This window comes from Molothrus aeneus, chromosome 6 (genome assembly GCF_037042795.1).
Source record: "Molothrus aeneus isolate 106 chromosome 6, BPBGC_Maene_1.0, whole genome shotgun sequence".
Taxonomy (NCBI): Eukaryota; Metazoa; Chordata; class Aves; order Passeriformes; family Icteridae; genus Molothrus; species Molothrus aeneus.
Window position 1 is genome coordinate 16,582,902 of NC_089651.1, and position 21,464 is coordinate 16,604,365.

At 40.5% G+C, this 21,464-nt stretch overlaps 1 protein-coding gene across 11 annotated transcripts in view; it reads right to left on the bottom strand.

Annotated features, from left to right (window-relative positions):
* The window catches only part of BRSK2 (BR serine/threonine kinase 2), a 303,999-nt gene that overhangs the window by 40,843 nt on the left and 241,692 nt on the right, over positions 1-21,464 (bottom strand). For 8 of the 11 annotated variants that reach the window (XM_066552999.1, XM_066553001.1, XM_066553000.1 and 5 more), the window contains exons 9-13: positions 19,100-19,131; positions 13,549-13,713; positions 12,710-12,807; positions 7,498-7,648; positions 3,645-3,710 (exon numbers count right to left, since the gene is read on the bottom strand). In XM_066552999.1, the coding sequence (XP_066409096.1) occupies positions 3,645-3,710; positions 7,498-7,648; positions 12,710-12,807; positions 13,549-13,713; positions 19,100-19,131 (512 nt within the window). The remainder of the gene's footprint in view (positions 1-3,644; positions 3,711-7,497; positions 7,649-12,709; positions 12,808-13,548; positions 13,714-19,099; positions 19,132-21,464) is intronic. The other 3 variants (XM_066553002.1, XM_066553006.1, XM_066553004.1) reach the window with 1 other exon arrangement.

Here is a 21,464-nt window from a genome sequence, read left to right on the forward strand (position 1 = left end):
CATACTTCATGCTGCATTTCTTTTCTGCCTCTTACATAAGGCATAGTTATATCACACTGCTATCCAGGAAATTGTTCTTTTTGTCCCCAGTTTGTTCAGTGCAGTGTCCCTCTGTCCCCCAAGCTGGCCTGGTAAGAAGTACTTTTTCTTTGCCACGAATGAACTGTGAAATGTATTGGTTATTAAAGCATGCATTTCTGAGCCAGCTTGGGAGCCCAGGGTACAAGATTGTAGCTCAAGCTGTGAATCTGCTTTGATACTGCCTTATTAGTCATGATGGTCTTATAGTCAGGAATTCAGATCAGCTAGAACATACCAGCTCAGCAACCCAGCACTTATCTCTGTGGATGCCATCTTGTGCTCCAGGATCTCATTTTTCATTTAAAATAAATTCAGTCTCTGGGTCTTGTAGGTTGCAAAGGAAATCTTTCAAATGTGAATGGAGAATAAATCAATGCTGTGCTGAAAAGAGTCTGAAAAAGCAGTTCTAAAAGCAGACTGAATCTTTGGCACGTTGACTTTGAAGGCTAGTGACAATTGAAAACATCAGTATTCTTAATTTTTATCTACTGACCAAAGCATTCAAAATGGAAATAGAATTGTCAGGTTATTAAGTTTTCAGGGATGCAGGTAAGCAAACTCAGGAAAATGTCACCACCTTTTCACATTAACAAAGATTAGATTAGAAGTAAAAAAACGGTTTGGTGTTATTAAGCCAAATTATTTTCAAGTTGGATGCAATGCTTTTTTTCCTCTCTGTCACTTTCTCTCTCTCATTCTCTCCATTTTCAATAAGAGGCTCCCAAGCTGCCAGAGCTACCCTCTGGCTGGGTGAGGAAAATCCATTCGCCACAAGACAGAAATGCCAAATTTAATATATGCCCAGTAGATTTCACAGTTTACTGCTCAGTGCAACTAGCCATGCCTCCAGTTACATCAACATTGCAAGTGCTGGGCTGAGCCACGAAAGCAGTTTTGAGAACAGTTAAAATGAAAATGCAGTCAGAATAGGACAAAAAATCTGTTGTGCTATGCATTGATAGAGAAGTGGAAAGAAGCATTACAGTAAGTTCTTTTTCATGTGTTTGAGTGACACTCCATTTATATTTCAGCCTGTGGAGTGCAAATTTGGGTAAAATCTAATTCATATATATACAAATATATGTATATATTTAGGAACAAATGCTGTCCTCAATTATACCTGTACCAATCTATCTACGGTGATGTAACTGAGAAGAGCAAATTGACACCCATTGCATATACTGGAACCTGTGTGTATATTTATACAGAAAATACACCCATATTCACACATGCAGAATAGTCAAATGTAAATAGAATGGGTGCAAGAAGGTTCAATAATGTTACTTTCAAGTCATTTTCCCAACAGGGAAGGCACTGAAGAGGTTAACAAAGAGAATGGAAAGCAAATTGACAATAGGGTAAAGGAAAGGGGGAATGAGGTTTAAAAAAAAATGAACAATCCCAGGACACAATAGACCCAGAAGCGCAGACATGTGCATTCCCTATAATACTGAAGCAAGTGAACTACGGAGCTGCAGCAACCCAGATACAGAAGAAGAGAAGCACTGAAAGAGGGGGTGAAAGAAAGTCAGAAAGAAAAAGAAAAAGAAAGGGACAGTGGCCTCAGCTACTAAGACAACCATGTGCATCTAGAGGGAAGGGACCCTTAAAGATGCAGTATTCCTTTAAAAAAGGTATCATAAAATTGGACAATTAAACACTGAACAAAAATTTAATGGCCACCCTGATTTATGTGACCCCATTTTGCTGGGGTCCTCTTTGGTGGCTACCCCTTCCTTTCATGTGGTTGTGCACAGATCTAGAATCCAGGTTCTTTCCCATTCCCACCACTGAGGTCCTTCACTTCAACTCTTAGAAGTGAGAGGGAGGTAAGATTACAGTGAATGTAGACCTCAAAAATTCAGCCTGGTCCTTGAATGAGCAGGACTCTGGGTGATCCTCATGCAGTGCTCTAACCTTCTCCTCCTGTTTTCTGAAAAATACCACTTTTGAGAAGAAACACAAAATGCCTATGTGGATTTAAGAAATTCCCACAGAAGATACAGAAGTGTCATTTCTTCTGCTCTTAGCACAGCTGTAGCAGCTGCCAGAGAAGGACAGAGGGACAAGGAATGGTGCTCAGAACATCCGCTGAAAGACTCCTCTCCTGTCACAGATAAAATTTCTGCATCTCTTTTACTGGACCTGATTCCTAATTACTATGAAAAATCTCACTTTTGGAGTAACCTTAGACTAACTTTTAATGCAAGAAATGCCACATGTTAAAGAGCAGAACTTACACATAGGGAGTATCAGAGAAAGGAACAGGAATTTCCATGTCTAGGCTAACGGCCCAGGAAAGCCCAGCCACTAAAGGCTGTATAACCACTACTTCTTTATGGCTGTGGAACTACAAGGTTGCTAACATATCAGGTCCAATCCAATGCTTGTTGGTATTTTGGCACCTTAGAGAGGGTGCTTTACACACTACATGAGGCACAATCTCTCCTGCAAATGCACGATGTTCCTCACTGTGGCAGGTTCAGGACTTGAAACATTGACCACAGAAGACTGTCTCAGACTGCAAAAGGCCAAAACAGTCCCTCACACATCCTGCAATTCTCCTGAGGCATAAAGGCCACCTTTATCTCTGTATAGAAATATTTCTATGAAAAGGGGAAATGGAAATAAGAATGGTTTGCAAAGTCCATTGGTTCCTTTAAGGAAGCCATTGCTCCTCCCTTTTTGAATCATATGCCACACTTGTAACCTTTGGGTAAGCTTAGTGTTTGTCCAAAATGTGTAAGGATTACATTTTGATGAAGAGTTATCCTTTGGGATGCCAGTTTTCAACACAGAGAAAAATTCTCTTCCTCTGAGACCAAAAGTTTAGAAACAACATGTACACTAAAAACCTATACAAAAGTATGAACTTTTTTTTGTGTTCATGGACCCACACAAGTCCACTTAAAGTCTGTAAATGTGGTGGCCTACCTGTTTTCCATTGTACCTCTGTTGACAGTTGGGAGTTACCCTTTCTGCTGTTCTTCAGCATCTGTCACTTGAACTGCTGGATTAGAATCATCCTCCAAAAACCCTGTTTTCAATCATGTTTTCCTCCTGTGTCCTCTGGGTAGTCTTAAAGAGTTTGTCTCTTACCAGAGGTCCTCAATATTTTGTCTATCAGACTGAATTTCCAAATTTTCCTACCACTGTTGTCACTCACTCAGCTGTGCTGCTGTCTCTAATGCTCAGAGTGGAACATTCTGGGCTTTCCTACTGTTTTATATTCCAATCCTTCCCAAAGAAGTCTTAAGCAAATACATCTTCTACCCTGGGCAGAACTTCTACTCATGGCAGAACTGAACCAGAAAATAGCAGTAGGATGAAATTTGAGTGGGGAAATCATTGGTACAGTCCAAGGCTGCATTTGGGATAGCCTCAAATGAATGGTACTGTACAAAAACATACATAGCATGGAGCTGTAAATATCCCACCATCTTTGCTTCTCTCTAAAGAGGAAAGAGAGAACAGCTCTGTCCCCACACAGAGAAGGTAAGTACTGCATCTTTAAGGTCTCAGCAGTGAGGTAGAGGAGAGGAACATATTGTCAGTGTTTATACCTTTCTTCTTTGTTGAATTTGGGATTGGCTTCAGAGATATCCAGGCTTTTACTGAACATTGTTTTACTATGGCAGGAACAAAGCGAGAAAACACAGTTACTAGTGTGGACATTTTTATGAAAGAGAGTCACCTGTAGCAATGCTGGACACCCAGTCCCCCAACCCATCCTCCCCTTTTTAAGCAATGCTCTGAAAAACCTTTCTTTTACTTTACAGTCATGGCTCAAGCCTACACAGTGCTCAAGTTCATTATCTTCCCCTGACTTCCGAGGTCTAAGATGACTTCCCCCATGCATACTTGTAAACCCTGCTCTCCTTTATTCAATTTAAAACCCAGGTACCATCTACTTTGTCACAGTGTCCAGGGAAAACAGAACACACCTGAAGAATTAATTGCAAAGCATTCATTACTCATGACTTTTCCAGAAGACCTCAACACTAAGCATGCTCTCAGAAAAGGTTAAAATCAGACCATAGAGCCTCTTAGAGGAACAGTAATCCATTTTGTATTTTAATTTGTAGGGTCCATTACCACTTAACTCTCAACTCTCTTCCCTATACTCAGTGTATAAATGCCCTTCTTTCTCATCTTGGGTCTGAATCCCTGCAGCTTAGAAGTGAAATTCCCTGTGCTTTGCTAAAAGGGCAGCTCTGTAATATATTTCACTTCACTGTTTCACAGAACACTGCTTCCTAATGTTAGCTGATCTCTCATGCAAGCTCTCCACTTCAAAAACTAGAAGAAAATGAATAGTTAATGAAGCCCATTTTAGAATGGTTTTTGGACTCTCACAGCAAAGCTGCTGAAAATTTCTGCCATATCCCTGCTGGATTCTTGCTCCCATGGAATTCTTCCTAGTCTGTGTGATTTTAGCACAAGGGACAAATTAGCTGATGTTAAACTAAGCTCAGAACCTACTTCTTTTCTTTTGACATTTCAATGAAATATCAGATAGTCTGAGAGGTGGGGGGGATACCAGAACAGCAGAAGTAATTAAGATATAATTATGAACCCAGTTTAGTTGACAACTAGCAGGGAAACCCAAAAATTAACAAAACTTAGTCACCACTTTTAGAGGGGCTAGAATTTGTGCATACCAACTTTGCCATTCACAAGGATCCATTGGAGAACACCTGGAGAGGTTGGCACAAGCATTTCAAGGAGCCTGTAAGCTCCACAAGCAGCTTTTGTGTGAGTTTTCCTCGTCCATTATTCAAAACCAAGTCACTGAAGGATTATGTTTTTCACTTAATACTTTCTCAGTCTGGAGGCTGGAGGCTGCCAAGTTTTAAATTTCAGTGGAAAGATATGCCCTAAACAAGCCAAGACCAAACACTTGTAGGGCCCCCACATGGTTACCAAAGGCACAGATCATGATACAGACATGTAAACCCGAGGTTGTAACAGAAATCCTCTTTATGCAAGCAAATATCTGTTTACTACTGGGAAAGAGGAAAGTAGGACTAAATCACAAGACACTTGGGTGTGTTTTGCCCACTGGTCAGAAGTATATCTTTGCCAGCTCAAGGAAGAAGCAATGGCACTGTTTCTCCAGATGTTTACACAAGTCATCTGTGTTTAAACAGGAGACCTGATTTCATGGTCAATCTTCCTAGTATTGTAGGATAAAAGCACTGAATAATTGTCTCTTGAGATCAAAAAAAAGGTAATTCTTAAAAAAGCATTCCCCTTGGGGATCTAAACCCTACTGCTGTAAAACCAACTGTCAGTGGGTCATTTCATGGAATATAATATGCACCTAGCCATTAAAAATCCCCATTCTTGGTGGAAGGTACTTGTCACTTTGTTACTGAGTGTTCTGACAGATGGTGCCCCACCAGCAATGCATTCTCCCCAGACACTCCCCATGCAGTGGGGTTTGTTAGTGAAGCCAGTTCGTGTTATAAACGACTGTGCTGCCAGCAGCACAAAATGTGCCATTGTCATCTCTGCATGTGCATGGGATGAATTATGGAAGCTCACACGTGGAGTAAAATAACAACTTCCCTTTAACCCCTTTGAAAACAAGCACTACCATGCCCATCATCATCAATCATGGTGTTATTACACCCCTTCTCCACCCTTAATCACACTTTTATGTCCATTCCTGACCTGTGGTATGCATTGCCCCATACCTCTTTTGTGCCTGCAGGTTTTGCTTCCTCCTTAAGCCAAAGCCTTTCTTTACCGATATGTAGCCTGGATATATCTCTGCTCTGAACTTATCCCAGACCTTTTGACTTCAACTGTTTCCTCATGTGCAGAACTGAGACATTTAAAAGCAAAAGAAATACTTTGGATAGCAAGACACAGCTTTGCCTCTTCAGGCTTCTGAATCCAAATTCAAAGTTCAGACATGAAAGAAAAGGTTTCAGCTCTCAGAAAATGCTGTGGTCAATTTAACACCTCATGATTGTTCCATTCAGTTGGACACTCCCTGTGAAGGAGCTTTGGGGTGGGGAGAAGTGATTTGCCTCTGCCTGGCTCTGGAGGCCCCATGTCCTACGCATCTCCCAGCAGCAGAGTAAACACTGCAGGTGGAACGAGGAGTCAGTGCTGTGCTCATCCTTACTCCTTTGAGGCCTGTTAGGAACACTGAGCACACCCTGTCCTGAACAATTCCTTCACCCACACCTCACACCAAATCACATATTTGAGACAGGTTTCCAACCTACAATATGTCAAGAAGTCTTTATGGCAGTCTCAAGGTCACATATCCAGTTTGAAATAAGTCCTAGCAGATTCTGGAAATCACCATTCTTTCTTCACTGCAGATAGAACTGTAACAATTGCCAGGAAAAGTTTCCAGCAATTCTAGGGGCCTCAGGTATATCTGTGAAATTATTTCATATTCTTCTCCCAGTTCTCAGTCAGCAAAGGGAGCTTCTGATCACAGCAGGCTTTTAGGCTTTTTTTTTTTTTTAACAGATCTTAAGATCTGAACAAATAAAAAATTATGTAAAAACTGAAACAGAAGTTACAACATCATCATCATCATTCATATACGGGAAGTGTTCTTTATACTGACTGATTAATGCAAGTGTGAAACCAAATGCATGTGCTTCCCTTAGGCTAGTCATAGGGACTGAGGAAGCAACTTCCATGGTTCACATAAGTGAATTTCCACAGTTCACTTACTCTCCCAGAACTTGCCTTGAGGAGACACCATTTTCCTCTGCTGTTTCTCCACAAGACTGACACTTTCTTTGATAGAAAAGAGGACAATTATACATATTCCATCACTTTACAAGCATGTGGTGATTTACGTGCCATTTCAGATGCACTGTGGCTCTGACAGCACGTTTTGGAGGCATCTACAAGATGCCTGGACAGGGCTTTTCAGATTCAAGTTGTTTTGATGACATGGAGCATGGTGTTCATTTAACTTCAGGCGCCCAAAAGCTAGGAACCTAATCCCAGATAGTCACCTAGATTCCTGTTGTAGGCTCTGGAGACAGAGAAGAGCAAGCAGAAGGTAATTTATCCTGTTTGACAGGACACATGTGTCTGAGACCTCCCAAAGCCCTCATGTGTTCCCATTGCCCAGTCAGCCTGTATTGCAAGCTTAGACTGCATGCCCATACCCTCAACAATTAAAAAGAGGTGAAATGGGTCTTGCCCAGAGGACATGGTGGCTTCCTGAGGAATAGCTGCAAGCAAACAGAACCCTTAAGTCCCTGGCAGGACTTCTGCACAAGCATTGCTGGCTGCCAGATCACGTTGCAGATGTGACTGGAAGGTGTAATGAGTGCTGGAGCAAACAGGAAAGCCCCACAGCTCCTTTGTATGTGTAACACAAAGCGGGGGAGCAGCCCCAGGCAGGCAGGGCTCCTGGGTGAAGCACAGACCCACCTCTGTCCATGCTGTGCCATTTCAATGGCTCTGCGAGCAGGAACTGGGGATCCACCATCTGTCACACTGAGAACCTCCATGGATTTCCTCTCCGGCCGCCGCTTCCCGTGCCTGTTCAGCATTGGGGAGTCCACGCGCTTCCTGGGGGGATCTGCCCGGAAACAAAACGCTGTCAGCTCAATTCTGCTGGGACTTACCTCACACAGGTGGGTTAAATCCTCTCTCCACAGTTTCACTCTCACACCTCCCCCACAAAGACAGATCTCTTCATGATGGAGGTGAACATTTTTAGTTTCTCCCTTGTTCCAAATTTGCAAGCATTAAGATATAACTTGCAATCCAGCTGCAGAGAGAAGGAGCCCTGCCACTGCCCTGAAGGTATTGTGAGCACCGCAAAATAGAGGTACAACTATACCACAGCTTGCAGAAATTAGCTTACAAAGCTGGTAACAGTAATAACAGGATGATACAAGGTGACAGCATGGGCTATAGCACAAGCTGTTAGGTAGAGCATGAGCCATCTAGGGATCCTGTGTATGTACCCAGGTTGCTAGAGCTTGCCTTCCACATCCCTGCCAGCCAGATTAAATGTGACACAGGGACAGGAGTACATTCAGAATTGCATTCTGCTCTGAAAGAATACCCTTTTGTTTGCATCTTTAAGATTAGATTTCAGGTTCTTCCTGCTGATTTATATTTTTCCTCCTTCAGAAGCATTTCAAATTAAACATGCTTTTCTACCTGAGACAAATCCTTCCATGAGAGCCACACCATACAGCTTTTACTACTATAGTAAATGAAATGCTATACACATTTTATTGTGTAACAATTCTATGAGGTATCAAAGTGCTACTTTAGCTTTGCAGAGTGAAAACTGAGGTCTAAGAGATATTTAAAGATATATAAAAGACATATGAAGATATATAAGAGATATTTAAAGGCAATTCATTCCTAAAGATGTTGACAAACATTTACTGAGGTTCTGAGGAGTACTTAAACTGTTCTGAAAAGAGTCTTTAGATACCAAAATGCATTGCAGAAGGTGACTTGCCAAATCATCCACCTCTTCATGGTGAAGCAGGGAACCAAATACAGACCTGCTGAGACATTTTATAGCTAACACCGCACATGGCATCAAAACAGTATAAAGGAGAAAGGCAGAAAAAAATACAGAAGGATTTTCTTTCCTTTGGTTGGGCTATTTCAGTTCCCTGCCTCTATTTATAGACACGTTTTTAATTTTAGTGGGGAGCGACCACTTGTAAAAGAAGGCATCCTTCACCTCTGCTGTCACAAAGGAGCTCACAGTGCCCAGTCCTTAAGGCTTACTCTTCTGCCAGGATTCCTGTGCAGAACCAGAAATACCACACTTGACAATTCTGCCTCTACTGCCTGCTCTTTATTATCTTGCCCTCCTCACACCCACCATGTACTCATTCCTTCTCTCTTTCTAACATCATGTTTTTTAGAACAAGATCTCTTTGAGGCAGAGCTTATCCTTGAAACAATGAGCATAAGCTAAGATGGTTCAATGCAAATGGATTAGTGATAACAACTGACCCCATTAGAGTATAACCCAAGTATTCTTTGTGTTAGCAGTAGTAATATTCCACTTAAAAATTAATTAGATAAAAAAGTGCCGTTGTATCTCACTCCATTTCAAACTCTATCCAGCAATAAAAAGATAGTAGAAAAGGGTATAGGCAATGACCTCCAGATAAGAAAAAAAAGAGTGCATAAAGCTGACAGAAAAACAAAGGGAGATAAACCAAATAAAGCATTCATACTGTGTGACTTCAGCTGCATATGTGTAAGTGGTCAAAAGTAAGCTGGGACAAGGTTTGGATATTTCAAACTCCTGCTTCTTCAAGCAAGTTCAAAATATGAGAAAGAATTCATGCTACAGAACAACTGGTGGTTCAGGAGTGTATCTATACCATAGTAACACACATAACAAGAATGTTCAGAGTGTATATATAACACCAAATGGATACAAGTTTTGTAGCAGGATATCAGACATAAAAAAGGAAAGTAAAATAGAGCAGTTTAAAAGAAAGGAAGAAGGAAGATGAAGAAAGCATCAAGTGCCAAAAGAATGGTGATGAATAAGCTCAAACAAGAGAAGTTAAACAATAAAGAGAAAAAGCCAAGAAAAATATTTTATGAACAGATATTTTAAAAGTCAATTTGATCCACGAATGTTCAAAACAGGAATGGAAACTCAGCCAAGTGACATTTACAAAAGTGACATGCCATTTTCTTGAAAGCTGGACTTTAAAACACAGCAAAGAAGAAATTTGAAGAGGAATTAGCTAAAAACTTGAATGACAGTCTTTTGTACAGCCATCAGAAAGAGAATCCCTGAGAGAGGGACATTAGCCGGAGGGGCCATGAGGGAATCAACAAAAAATTGAGGAGGAAAAGGATATTGCTAACAAGCTAAATTATTCTTTTGTATCAGCCCTTGCTGCTTAAGATGCTGGAAGAAATTGATTTCTAATATATATTTTAAGTTATCAAAGACAGACAATAAGCAAAAAAGAACAGGTGGTGCATCTATAAATTCAGGAACAAAAATTCACAAAAGTTGGATGGAAAATACATCCAAAGCTTGCATTAATGTGGTTGAGCTTCTAATAAAGATATTTGATGCCTATTTAAAATTGGCTACAGTCCTACAGTACACATGGCCAAGAGTAGCAAGTATTGTACATACTTTTTAGAAAGGTCTGATTAAGAAATGGACAGGGCACCACCACTGCCAAGTCTAAAGATACTAAAGAATTACTCATATACACACCCATCCTGCCAAAATTACTTAAGTGTTGTCATACAAAAGCTGTAGAAGATTTTGCATAAGCCCAGGAACTACAAATAGGAAAATCTCCAGTATTTGCCTTTCTCTTCTTTAACTCTCTGGACATGGTGAGAAAAAAAATCAGGCCATAGCCCAGTGACAGTGACAGTACTGCAGATGCATTTTCCTTTTATTTCATATCAGAAAAGCAAAGCCATTCCTAAGGATTTTTACATACGAAGATAGAATCATATAGGTAATGCTCCAATTATAAATCTGCCTTCTCACAGAAGGTGGGAAATAAAGGTTCACCTTCTGGGTTTGGATGAGGCATCTCTATCTTCTGTATGTATTCTGGCTCAAACTTTTGTTCTCTGGTTTATTAATAAACTTCACCCTACAAAATCCTTTTTCTCATGGAGACATTAGACATTCATTCTTTTTACTGAGAAGTTTCTCATTCCCACGTTTTAAAGTAAAGAAAATGGAGCTGCATGTGAAAAATGTTGGAAGTGGCCCTTCCTTGGCTCTTGGAAGAAACTTCTACAGCTGTTTCAACTTATACAGCTGAAACAGACAAAGGGACACCAGAAGAAAGGACAACCTGTAGCTGGCCATATTTTTACCTTTATCCATTCTTTCTGAGACTTAATATGCCAACAAAGATGTAAAAGCAAAATACTCTCAGATGCTTTTTTTTTTCGGCAAGAGCTCAGACAATACACAACTCTCATGAACATGGTTTCTTCAAGCTGCTATTATTAAACTGTTACTTGTTCTCTGCTTTTCTTTGTTTGTGCAAGGCCATTGCTAATGGCTAATGATGAGATATTCATCAGACACATGACTGCTCCTAATTAAACCTTGCCCCATGTTCTCAGATATACCGCTGGGAACAGAGGACATGGAAACCCCCTGTGGAAGAGGAATACAAACACTCAAAGAATAATGCTCAAATGTGTGGGTGAGGCACATAGATACAGTCAGTGTTTCCCTGTTAGGAAACATTTTCACTCCCTGCACAAAAAAATACAAGAGTGGACCATAATATTTCAGTTCAAACCATGAAAATACTTTGGCATGTAGAAGAGGTATGCAATGCATTTAGGGCATAGCTACATATTCACTTACATGCTGGGTTTGAAGATTCTAGAGTCACCTTGTTTCTTTTCTTATGACAAAAGCATTTCTAAAACAAGATGATGCTGTCCTTACATGGCAGGATAATCTGTTTGAGTCAAAAGCTGATTAGCAGAGTGCTAGATGACAAACTGCACTGAACAAGGGGCTTTTGACCAGAGGACCTGTGGCTGGCACAGCTACCCATCTTCATCAGGATCCCTGCTAACATGCTGTCTGTAGCTCCATCCAGGTAGGAGTTTAAAATTGCTGTGTTAACTAAGAACTTTCATCTCTTCTCCTGTAGAAGAGATTTCCCTGCAAAATTATAGGGCCTGGAGCCTGGAACTCAGATAGGTTAATAATTCAATGAAGCATTAACAAATGCTGTGCAATATAGCACTGCCCCGAAAGCTCGTGAGATTCCAGGCTTTCCAGTGAAAATAAAGGGCACTTTGCTTCTAGTCTTCAAAGTGCTCGAGTACAATACCTGAAAATCTCCACACTTCTATGCAAAATTCTGTTTCAGATAATTGCTAGAAGTGACTCATCCCTTATTAAACTTGTCTGCACATCAAGAGTCCCTTATATAGTTAGCTCCTTGGGGAGCAGTTTTCCTGTTGTCTGGATTAGTGGTGATCAGCAGCACCCTAAAAAACCAATTAATAAATAGGAATAAAGTGGTATCACAAGAGCTTTGTAAGGTATGTAATCTTATTGTGAATTAAGCTTTTAAAATCTTTCTAAGTCTAAAAATATGGGAGTTTGATTTATGTACTATAAAACAGCTAAGTTATATGATGCATACTTTCAGCAGTGCATGTATTCACTTACAGAGAAGAGAATGTGCACATATATAACTGCAGAGGGATGCAGCTACACAGTTTCTTACTAACTGAAGTCCGTGAGCAGCCTTTCTGCAACACCACACTGAGACTTGTAATTAGAAAATTCTGCCACTAGATTATATTGCTAAACCTCATCTGCCTGCATAGAGTCAGCCTGTGGGTTCACAGCTCATTTTTTAAGATCCCGTTCAAGACCTACTTGGATGTTTCTGCACTGTGAGACAGGCATGTCTTGAAAGATGAAGCCTTCTAGTTTAACCACAGAACAGACCTGCCTGCCCCAGGCTGAGGATTCTCACCAGTGCTGTGTACACCATTTCAGTGGGAAGGTAACAGCGATGCTAGGGTTTGGGTTTAAATTAAAATAAAATCAGAATTTAAAAAAGAAAAAAGTGAAGAGGAACTAGTTCAGACAGGTTTATGGTGACTGAGGTCATATCTGCAGTACCTATTTCATTTCTAGGGGGAAGATCCTCATCTTCATGACTAGGATACCTCTCCTTCCGGTCAAGCAGAAGAAAATAAATCATTTTTTCTTGGTTTTCTCTGAAAAAAAGGAAGGAAAAAAACCCTTTACATTTGAAAAGAAAAAAAGGTCAACATGTACATAAAACTTTCTCATCAAATAAACAGTCACAGTGATTCTAAATGAGCTGGAAGTGGTCATGACATGTACATGACTGCTAGATACACAACCCACAAAGCTTTTCAGACCCTTGCTGTCTCCAACAAGCAGCTAGTGAGGAAAGGAATTAAGATTCCCATGTTCCACACACAGAACAGAGGCACAAACAGTCAAGGTAATGTGTCCCCAGGAAGTCCAAACCAAGAGTGGCAGCCATACAGGTCTCCTGAGCCTCTAAGTGTTCTTTCTACCACCTGTCCCTCTTAACACCTCAGGAGATACACCAGCTCTTAGGAATAGGTTTGAAATAAATAAAAATTTGGCAACAAAAGCATATCCAACACAAACATCAGCAATGAAACCTCCCCATGTGGACTGTGCAGCCCATGTTTTCATGAAGTGACCTGGCCTGGCAGCTAGGGAAGAAATAGCACATTGGCTCCATTGCTGGTCAGGCTGTGAGATTCTGACCCACGGAGCAAGAAAGGCTCAGTGCTTGCTCCCATCACCTCACCAGCAAATGAACAGCCAGAGGGTGAGAAGTTCTTACCAGTCACTCAGAGAGAGAGACATCAGTTAAAGTGCTCTCTACCTCTCCCCAGGTTCATAAGCATCCCAGGCCCTGGACACCCAACTGATATGAAGACTGAGCAAGTGCTTACTCTTCCGACAACAAGTCCTGTAAGAGTTTATTTCGGTCACGGAAGCAGCCTAACGAGTGCATGCTATCTAACACGTCTGGATCAATATCCTCCAAGGAAGGCAGAGAACGAATCTGCACCTTTCGAGGGATTGGTTGCTCTGGTTCTGGCTCATTCTTACCCCCTCTGCAGAGGAAAGAAGATGAGAGAGAGAAAGGGGGAGGGAAAGGAGAGAAAAGAAACATGAGTCACAAATGAACCCATACTCTGAAACACAGCCTGCAGCAACAGATGGAAACAGCTTGCTAAATTCCCACTGAGAGACCAGAGCTTCCAACCAGACAGATATTATTCTCATAAGAAACTGTCACGAAGGCTAGGACTGACCAGCAGGTTGTGGATTTGGGTCTTTAATGAGAAATGTCTGTGTTCAGCCAGCGAGGCAATAGGAACTTCACTTACCAGTGCCCTTGTAATAGAAGCAGCTGTTCAGCATCCTAATGCCAAACATTTATAAAACACTACATGTTTTCAGAGATTTTGTCTCATCAGCTGGCCAGACCTCAGACTATCAGGCTGAAAAGTACAAGCTGAATGATTCCCTTTCAAAGAAGGAGCTCTGAACAAACCATCACTCTTTTTCACCAATTCTGATTATGACCGGCACTGCAGCAGTTTCTTTCGTTAACACTTCCAATGTGATTAAGAGACCTCATGCTCAGGCTCCCACTTGACACTTTAAAGGGCTTTGGGGGAAAACCATGCTGCTTAATTACACACCCAAACATGACAATCTCTGCTTCTCTTAAGACATGCAAATTTGAAAATTTTGGCTCAAGTGCGATGCTCGAGGTCAGTGGCAGACCTCAGAACACACCATTAGCAGCAGAACATATTACTCTTTCAAAAGTAGTTAACACAGGCTTTCTGCACAATTATCTCATCCCATTCACTAGGCTCAGGAAATATTGATTATTCATTGCAATTAAAGGCCATGACTGCAAGAAACAGGTCAAGGTGTCAGGGTATATCCAACTGACTAATGATATTTATTGCAGACATCCTGAATATCCTTTGATTTTATTTTGGAAGGCAGTGAGCAATTAATGTAAACTCTATCCACGCAAAGAGGTGGGTTTGGTGGTGGTGTCTGTGTTTTGGTTGGAGAAATTGTCTACTCTGAACCTCTGCTATTCCTCAATAGCTGCTTCATGCAATGTTGAAGTTTCCCTGCTCTGTGTTTCCCTTTCCTTTGTGTGGTGCAAATGTGTGACTGTTGTGTCCAAGGTCCCAGCATGGACAACAGCAATCATGAATATTTCAACTGTCACCATTTGCTGTTTACAGGGGCTGTGTTTGGACTAGAAGAGATCCTTCTTTTTGATGCTGGAAAAAATAAGGTGGCCACAACTTGTGAATTTGCTCACACAGTTTAAAATGTTCCTGACTCAATGTAAGCTATCCAAGTATCTACACAGAAAAAGGCGTTCCAGTCCAAATGTCCTTAGTTTTTCTTGTGTAAGTTAGAAATCAGCTCTGGTAAGTTCATATACATGAGCCCAAGGTCTCAGCCAGTGTACCAAAAAGAGAGGCCATACACCTTAAAAAGAGCCAATGCAGATTATCTCCTCCGAGGTAAGAAAGCAATACTAAGTCAATGTATCCAGAACAGGATACATTGAATAGGACAGTCACATACTGGGACAATCACAGGAGATTGCTGAGTGCTACTTGCAATTCATTTTTAAGCAAGTTGAAATGCAGTTGTGAGGCATCTGCTCTGTTTGTGGGACATCACTTGCAAAAAGACTCCTCAGAAATGTTCATTTTATCTTCTTCTGAAGCAGTGAAAATGTGCTCAGCCCTACCTGGATGTCATGGAGTCAGACTCTGGTGTTCATTACATGGGTCATGACAACATGGGTCAGGATCCCACCTCTTTTACAAGGAGCACTAACACATACCCTTTCAGTTTTATTCAATTTAGGGGACTGTAAGTAAACACAGAGGTCATAAAATCTGCTGCTACTTGGGATTTGTTCTTGTGTGTTAAACCACTAAAACACAGCTTCTGATGGCTCCTTTGAGTCTTCCAGAAGTGAGACTCTGCAATGCCACCATCGTCCTGAATGTAAGGGCTAAACTCAAAAATCCTTGTTCAACTAAAGAGACATCTTATTCCTTCTAAGAGGTCACTACTGCTACCTCTTAGAATTAAGATCTAGCTCTCAGAAGGTAATAAGCAATGATTAGTTCATAACCTTGCACTATTAAATCCAGTGATGAGCTTGTCATTAAGATAAATTCTTGCAGGATAGACCTTTGAACAGCAGCTGAGTGTTTTTGCTTTTTAATGATCTACAGTTCACTTCTGAAAAGTATTGACTTAATAAATCATTCGTGTTACAAGCAGATGTCCTTAAGGTAATTAAAAGAGATTAAAAAGAATTATTGTCTTTGAAAATTTCCAGGAAACCTGGGTTTCCCACTAGCTGCCCTTGTCTGAATAGAAGCTACAATTTTCTTCAGTATCAATCAGCACAGGAGCCGTTTCTAGAGAGCACAGCTTGCCATCCTCCCTGCACTCCAGGGTGGCATTTCCTTATGCCCTGCACCTGGTCAGCCTCAGACAGAGTCAGGAATTTTCACACCGCCTCATCAGGTACAAGTAAAATCTGCAAAGAGGTGTCTTGTCATTTGGCAGTGCAATTCAGAGCTTCAGGAAACGAAACTCACGGGGTCTGGGCTGTGATTGGCATGACTGCAATGCCTGTTCCATTCTCAGTCTAGCAGAGTGACAAATTTGTTGCATTGCAGCCCACACAGACATCAAACAATGTCACACAGTGACTACTGCAAATCACATATATTTTTTTAAAGGCCCACATGAATGTAATTGCTGCTTTAAAACCCATCCTCTTTTGTGAGGATTGGTGGATACAATAGCTGTGATTCCTGATCAGGGTGGACTTTTTCAGTCTCTCCATGAAATTCTCTCATGAATCTCACCGAGATGCCCATTTGCATCAGTGTAAAGCAAAGCAGAACCAGTACATTTGTTCTTTTTTTTGATTTAGCAAGTTGGTACCTTCACAATTAAGGCAATATACTCAACGTTACAGGAGTGGGTATTTACCATAATAGGTAATTTTATTTGTCCTCTTTATTAAAAAATGTGAAAATAACTGCTGTTTATTTTCTGGTTTATGATAACCTGCATTTGAGGTAAAAATAAATTATTTCAATTAAAAAGGCTTGAAAAACCTCACTGAATTAATTTGGGTGGGAGAGCAAGGACTGGAGGTTGCTGACGAAAGGATTCACTTCGGTTTCTTTCTTCCTTTTTTAGGCTTGTGAATCATGATTTCAACTTTCAAGACCTCTTTCTCTGCCTGCCTAAATATGCAATTAAATCTTTTCTTCAGTTTTATAGTAGCCTCAATATTTATTTGAAGAACCAAGTGAAACCACTTCAATGTTCCGAGTACAACTTTCAGGTCAGTAACCTATAGATAACAAAGGATGAAGATTTTACATAGAATAGTAGATAAAATAAAGAAAAAAATTTAAGAGGTGAGCAAAACAGCCATAGGATAAAACACTACAGCCCCTTCTCTGTCAGCATAAGTATTTCCAGGCAAAATAAATGCAAAGAGGTTGTGAAACATTACCAGATGAAAGCAGTTGAGTTTTGGAGGCGGCAAGGTTATTCACTGACTAAAATTAGCTACAGGATGTTAACCTTCTGAGGTCAACCCATGGCCAGTACAGAGAAAATGAGAAAGAGACTCATTAAAAAAGCTATTTTGAGCAGAAACTTCTTTTTAGGCAATCTGAAGAGAGATCTGGAAGAGCCTTTCTGCACTGACTACCCTGGGAGTCCAGAGGAGACTTGTTTTTGCAAAACTCAGTTTCTACTTCTGAAAACAGTCTCAGATGCAGTTTACTGTGTCAATTATCAAAGAGTCTGACCTTCATTGAGAAGTACATGAAAGTGTTCAAATGTTTATGTCTCCAAATGAAAAAAATCTTCAAATTCTAAATATAGACTAAAGTAATGCACACCTGCACAATTGAATATGTGAGCCTGGGACAACAGTCCTTCAACAAGTGAAAAGTTCCAGGTAAAAATCTTGAGGAGGATAAAAATAACAATATACATGATCAATGACTTTTCCTTTAATTTCCTATTCCAGTTCTGATAAAAGCCTGGAGAGTGTCAGCTGATTTCACTCCATGAAGAAACAGAGGGAATCATCTGTCCAATCTGATGCAAACAGCATTTACTTCTGCAATTGCTCGCAAGACCTTATAGGAGGGATTTTAGAGATTACAATTAGAGATTTCCCCACTCCATTTGTTCTATATTTACCCATGAGAATTAAAAAAAAAAAAGTATGTGTAGGAAACCTCCAGTACTTCTTTAGTTTAAAAAGCTGCCATGTCTGGTAACTGAAGAGAACATGGAAAAGCCATGGGCAGAGTGCTGCCACTATTTCAGGTGAACTAAGTTTTTTCGTAGTTCCAATTTTTTTCTTAACTATTCAACAAAACCCCCTCAGGTCCTACTGAAGTCATATAAATCCAGAGGTGAACATGGCCCATAAAATAGAATTAGAGAGAAAACAAAACAAATAAAGAAAAAGTGGGGTTTTTTTTCATGGTGACAGGCTTATATATCAGTTCACATCATCCTCGAGTACTTCTCAAGAGTAATGACAGGATTATGAACGTAGGACTTTCCTTATCACCCACCTGGGAAATGTATCCAAGCATAATTTCCTTGTTTATTATGTGAAATATTCTCCTTAATTTGATTAGGATATCATAGTAGAAAAAGTTTATTTACTTAGGCTTCTTGAAATACTACTAAAGCTACACAAAGAGCAAGGTCACTTTTAAAAGCCATCAATCTTCCTTACACCCAAACCACCAGACAAGTATGTACTTTTCTCACAGAACGCCTGTTTCACTGTCAGGACTGCTGTTTTTAATCAAGTCACAGAAGTACTCTCACATCAACAGGTTGCAAGGTCAGAAACAGTCTCATAGCTTGCTATGAAAAAGGAGTGGGGATTATGAGACAGAGAAGCTTTTGGTCACAGGTGCTTACTTACCAATATCATCATTTTTGTTTCTACTTCAGAGAAAAGCCAAGATGCCAAGAAGGAACAAATGAAAGCTTTCTTGTCAAGGAGGTATTACAAGGGATTGTCTGTAGCACTTGGATAGCAAACTAAATATGGTTGCTAGGTGGGTATTTTTTTGCTGATCACCTGCAGGTATCTCTTTAACACAGCAAGTTGCTGGACTGAATGTCTTACTTTAAACAGTTGTTAGCGATTGTACAAAAAATGTTCCTGGGTTGGTACATATAAATGCAATTATATGAGTGGCAAAGGGTAGAAAAATAAAAAATAAGACGTTTTTCTGTTCTTTGCCTCTTTTTCTCACATATGTGAAACCTGCTTTCAAACTCCAGTCTTACTCTTCTAGTGGTTTCTTCACAGAACACTAGAATACCAGAATCAACAATGAACGTATGCAAAAAATTTTTTTAAAAGTTACTTACATATACCATATGTGTTTCTGAATATGTTCTAGCTGTAAAGGAAAAGAAAACAAGGAGTTAGTGCTGTAAAATAGAAAAGGTAACTCTACAAGTCATCCTTATTCAAGGCTTATTCAAATAAATCCAAAATTTCAGAGATGGACATATGCATACAACAGAAACTTTATGCCGCATAAAGAACTACTCATCCTACTGGAATAAATACTCATCCCACTGGAAATGGCACTGTAATTCCAGACATAATTCATCAGTCAGGAGCAAGTCCCAGGCAAATGCTAAGTGCAAAGCTTCACAGGTAACTGTTTTGGAAATTCAAGCTTTTCCCTTCCCAAGTCCTTCCCTCTGTAATCTAACTGCTCCTTTTTGTATGTGCATAATAGCTGATCCTTTATACTTAAATTGCATTTCTAGTTTTGTTTTGGGGAAAAGGAGAGAGGAAGAAAGAAGAAAATAGGTTCAAACAGATAATTAACAAAATAATTTGTGCATCTGTGGCGTGACCTTCCTGGATACAGGACACATTCTAGATTGGCTTCACATTTATCACTGAACTATAAGGACCAAGCAGAAAAAGGTTCTATGCAATTTACTAATTCTGCACCTGAACACGAGACCAGGAATTTGTTTTACTTCCCTCTTTCCTGTTCTACACATGAGAATTTCACTATGCAATGAAGGACTGGTTAAAGCCGAAAGTAGCCATGACCACCTATGGAAGGCAGATTCCACCAACATTACAATGACATCTTTTTCCACAAGCACAGGAGAAGAAGGCAATATGATTTTCCGAAGAGAAACCCTTAACAGCACACAGAACAGAAGGTTCATATGACATACTTTCAGCAGAACCATCCAAATATGTTTTGTTTTAATCATCACAGCAGAAAATAACTTTTCTTAGATGTCCAGGGATTATTTGTTATGTGGGAATTTTTTTTATATTCATCATTATGCAGCACCTTTGTAGGTGCAGAACAAAATGCATATCACTGCATACGGGCTCACATTTGTGCAATTTTCAGGGGAAAGACAGGAGAGAGCTGGAAGAAAACTCATATGAGAGGAAATCACAGACCCATTACAATGGTCAGGAAGAATGGTGACAGCTGTCCTGCTCTTATTACACTCCACTTCCACAATAATTAGAATCAGAGAGAAAAAGAAACAAAAAGAAAAGAAAAGGATAGGAACAGACAAACAACAAAATCTCAAAGATACAAAGTGTTTGCCTCAGAGAGCAAGGAATCAGAGACCTTTGTGCTATGGAACAGCTCCGTGTCTGGGAAAACAGTAAGACATGAGTTTGGCTATATATGAGATAATTTTTTTTAAGTGAGTCAGGGCTTTTTCTGAAAACAAAGAAACAATGGAATGCAGCTTAGGAAAGCATGACAGGAGGCTGGAGGGAACAGTGTGGGAAACAAACAGCCTCCTCTAAACCCCAGACTGCATCAACACTGCAACCAGAGGTGCAGCTGGCACTCACATATCTGTCTTCTAAGCAGCACCAGTGGCCCCAGCACACACATCCAGCAGCCCAGGCAGACTGGCACAGCTTCCAGCCGTGGCATCAGCCCGCCACAGTAACTCCCCTTCATCACAATTTCCCCGTATTAGGCAGTCCTCTAACCCCTGCTCTCTTAAGAGCAAAGTGGAGTATTCCTGACACACTGTCACCTCCTGTGGAGATGAAGATATGATTTGGGAGTTCCCCCAACAGCCTGGAGACACAGCCTCTTCCTTCTGGTTCTGTGCAAGCTGAGGTTCAATCACAGAACATAAGGAGAGCCTATTTTGTACAGCTTCCATGGGGCAGGATTTTAGAATTGTTCCTTAACAGATGTATAGTTTTGTGAGGATCTGCTAAGGGGTGAACTGCGCCTCCTGTGCTGGTAAAACCACATCAACTCATTATTTCCCATACACCACATGGAGGGTTAGAGAGATTAATGATTTCAGACAAGATGCAGATGATACAGCAATGCAATGTCCAAGTCTCTTTCATGCTTGCTTCTCCTGCTGCATTTTTTGTCTCCATGGGACACTGTGCTTCTGTGTGCCTGTGATATGCAGAAATACCATGGCAAAGCAGACAACAGCACTTCAGTTTCTGAGCTAGAGAGGGGAAAGAAAAGAGGGTCACCAGTCCACGTCTTAGTCACAGAGCCTCTGGGCTCCTTCAGAGAAGATGTCAAATGACTCCTGCCCGCCCCTGCTGATCAACCTCCTTCAAACTAATGAACACACAGCATTTTTCTGAAAGAGATGCCCCATTGCACCTTGATACACATCTGAAGGTGTATGACAGCTCTCATGGCTGCTGTTTACCCACACATCTGCCGTTCAATCCACATCAAAACCATTG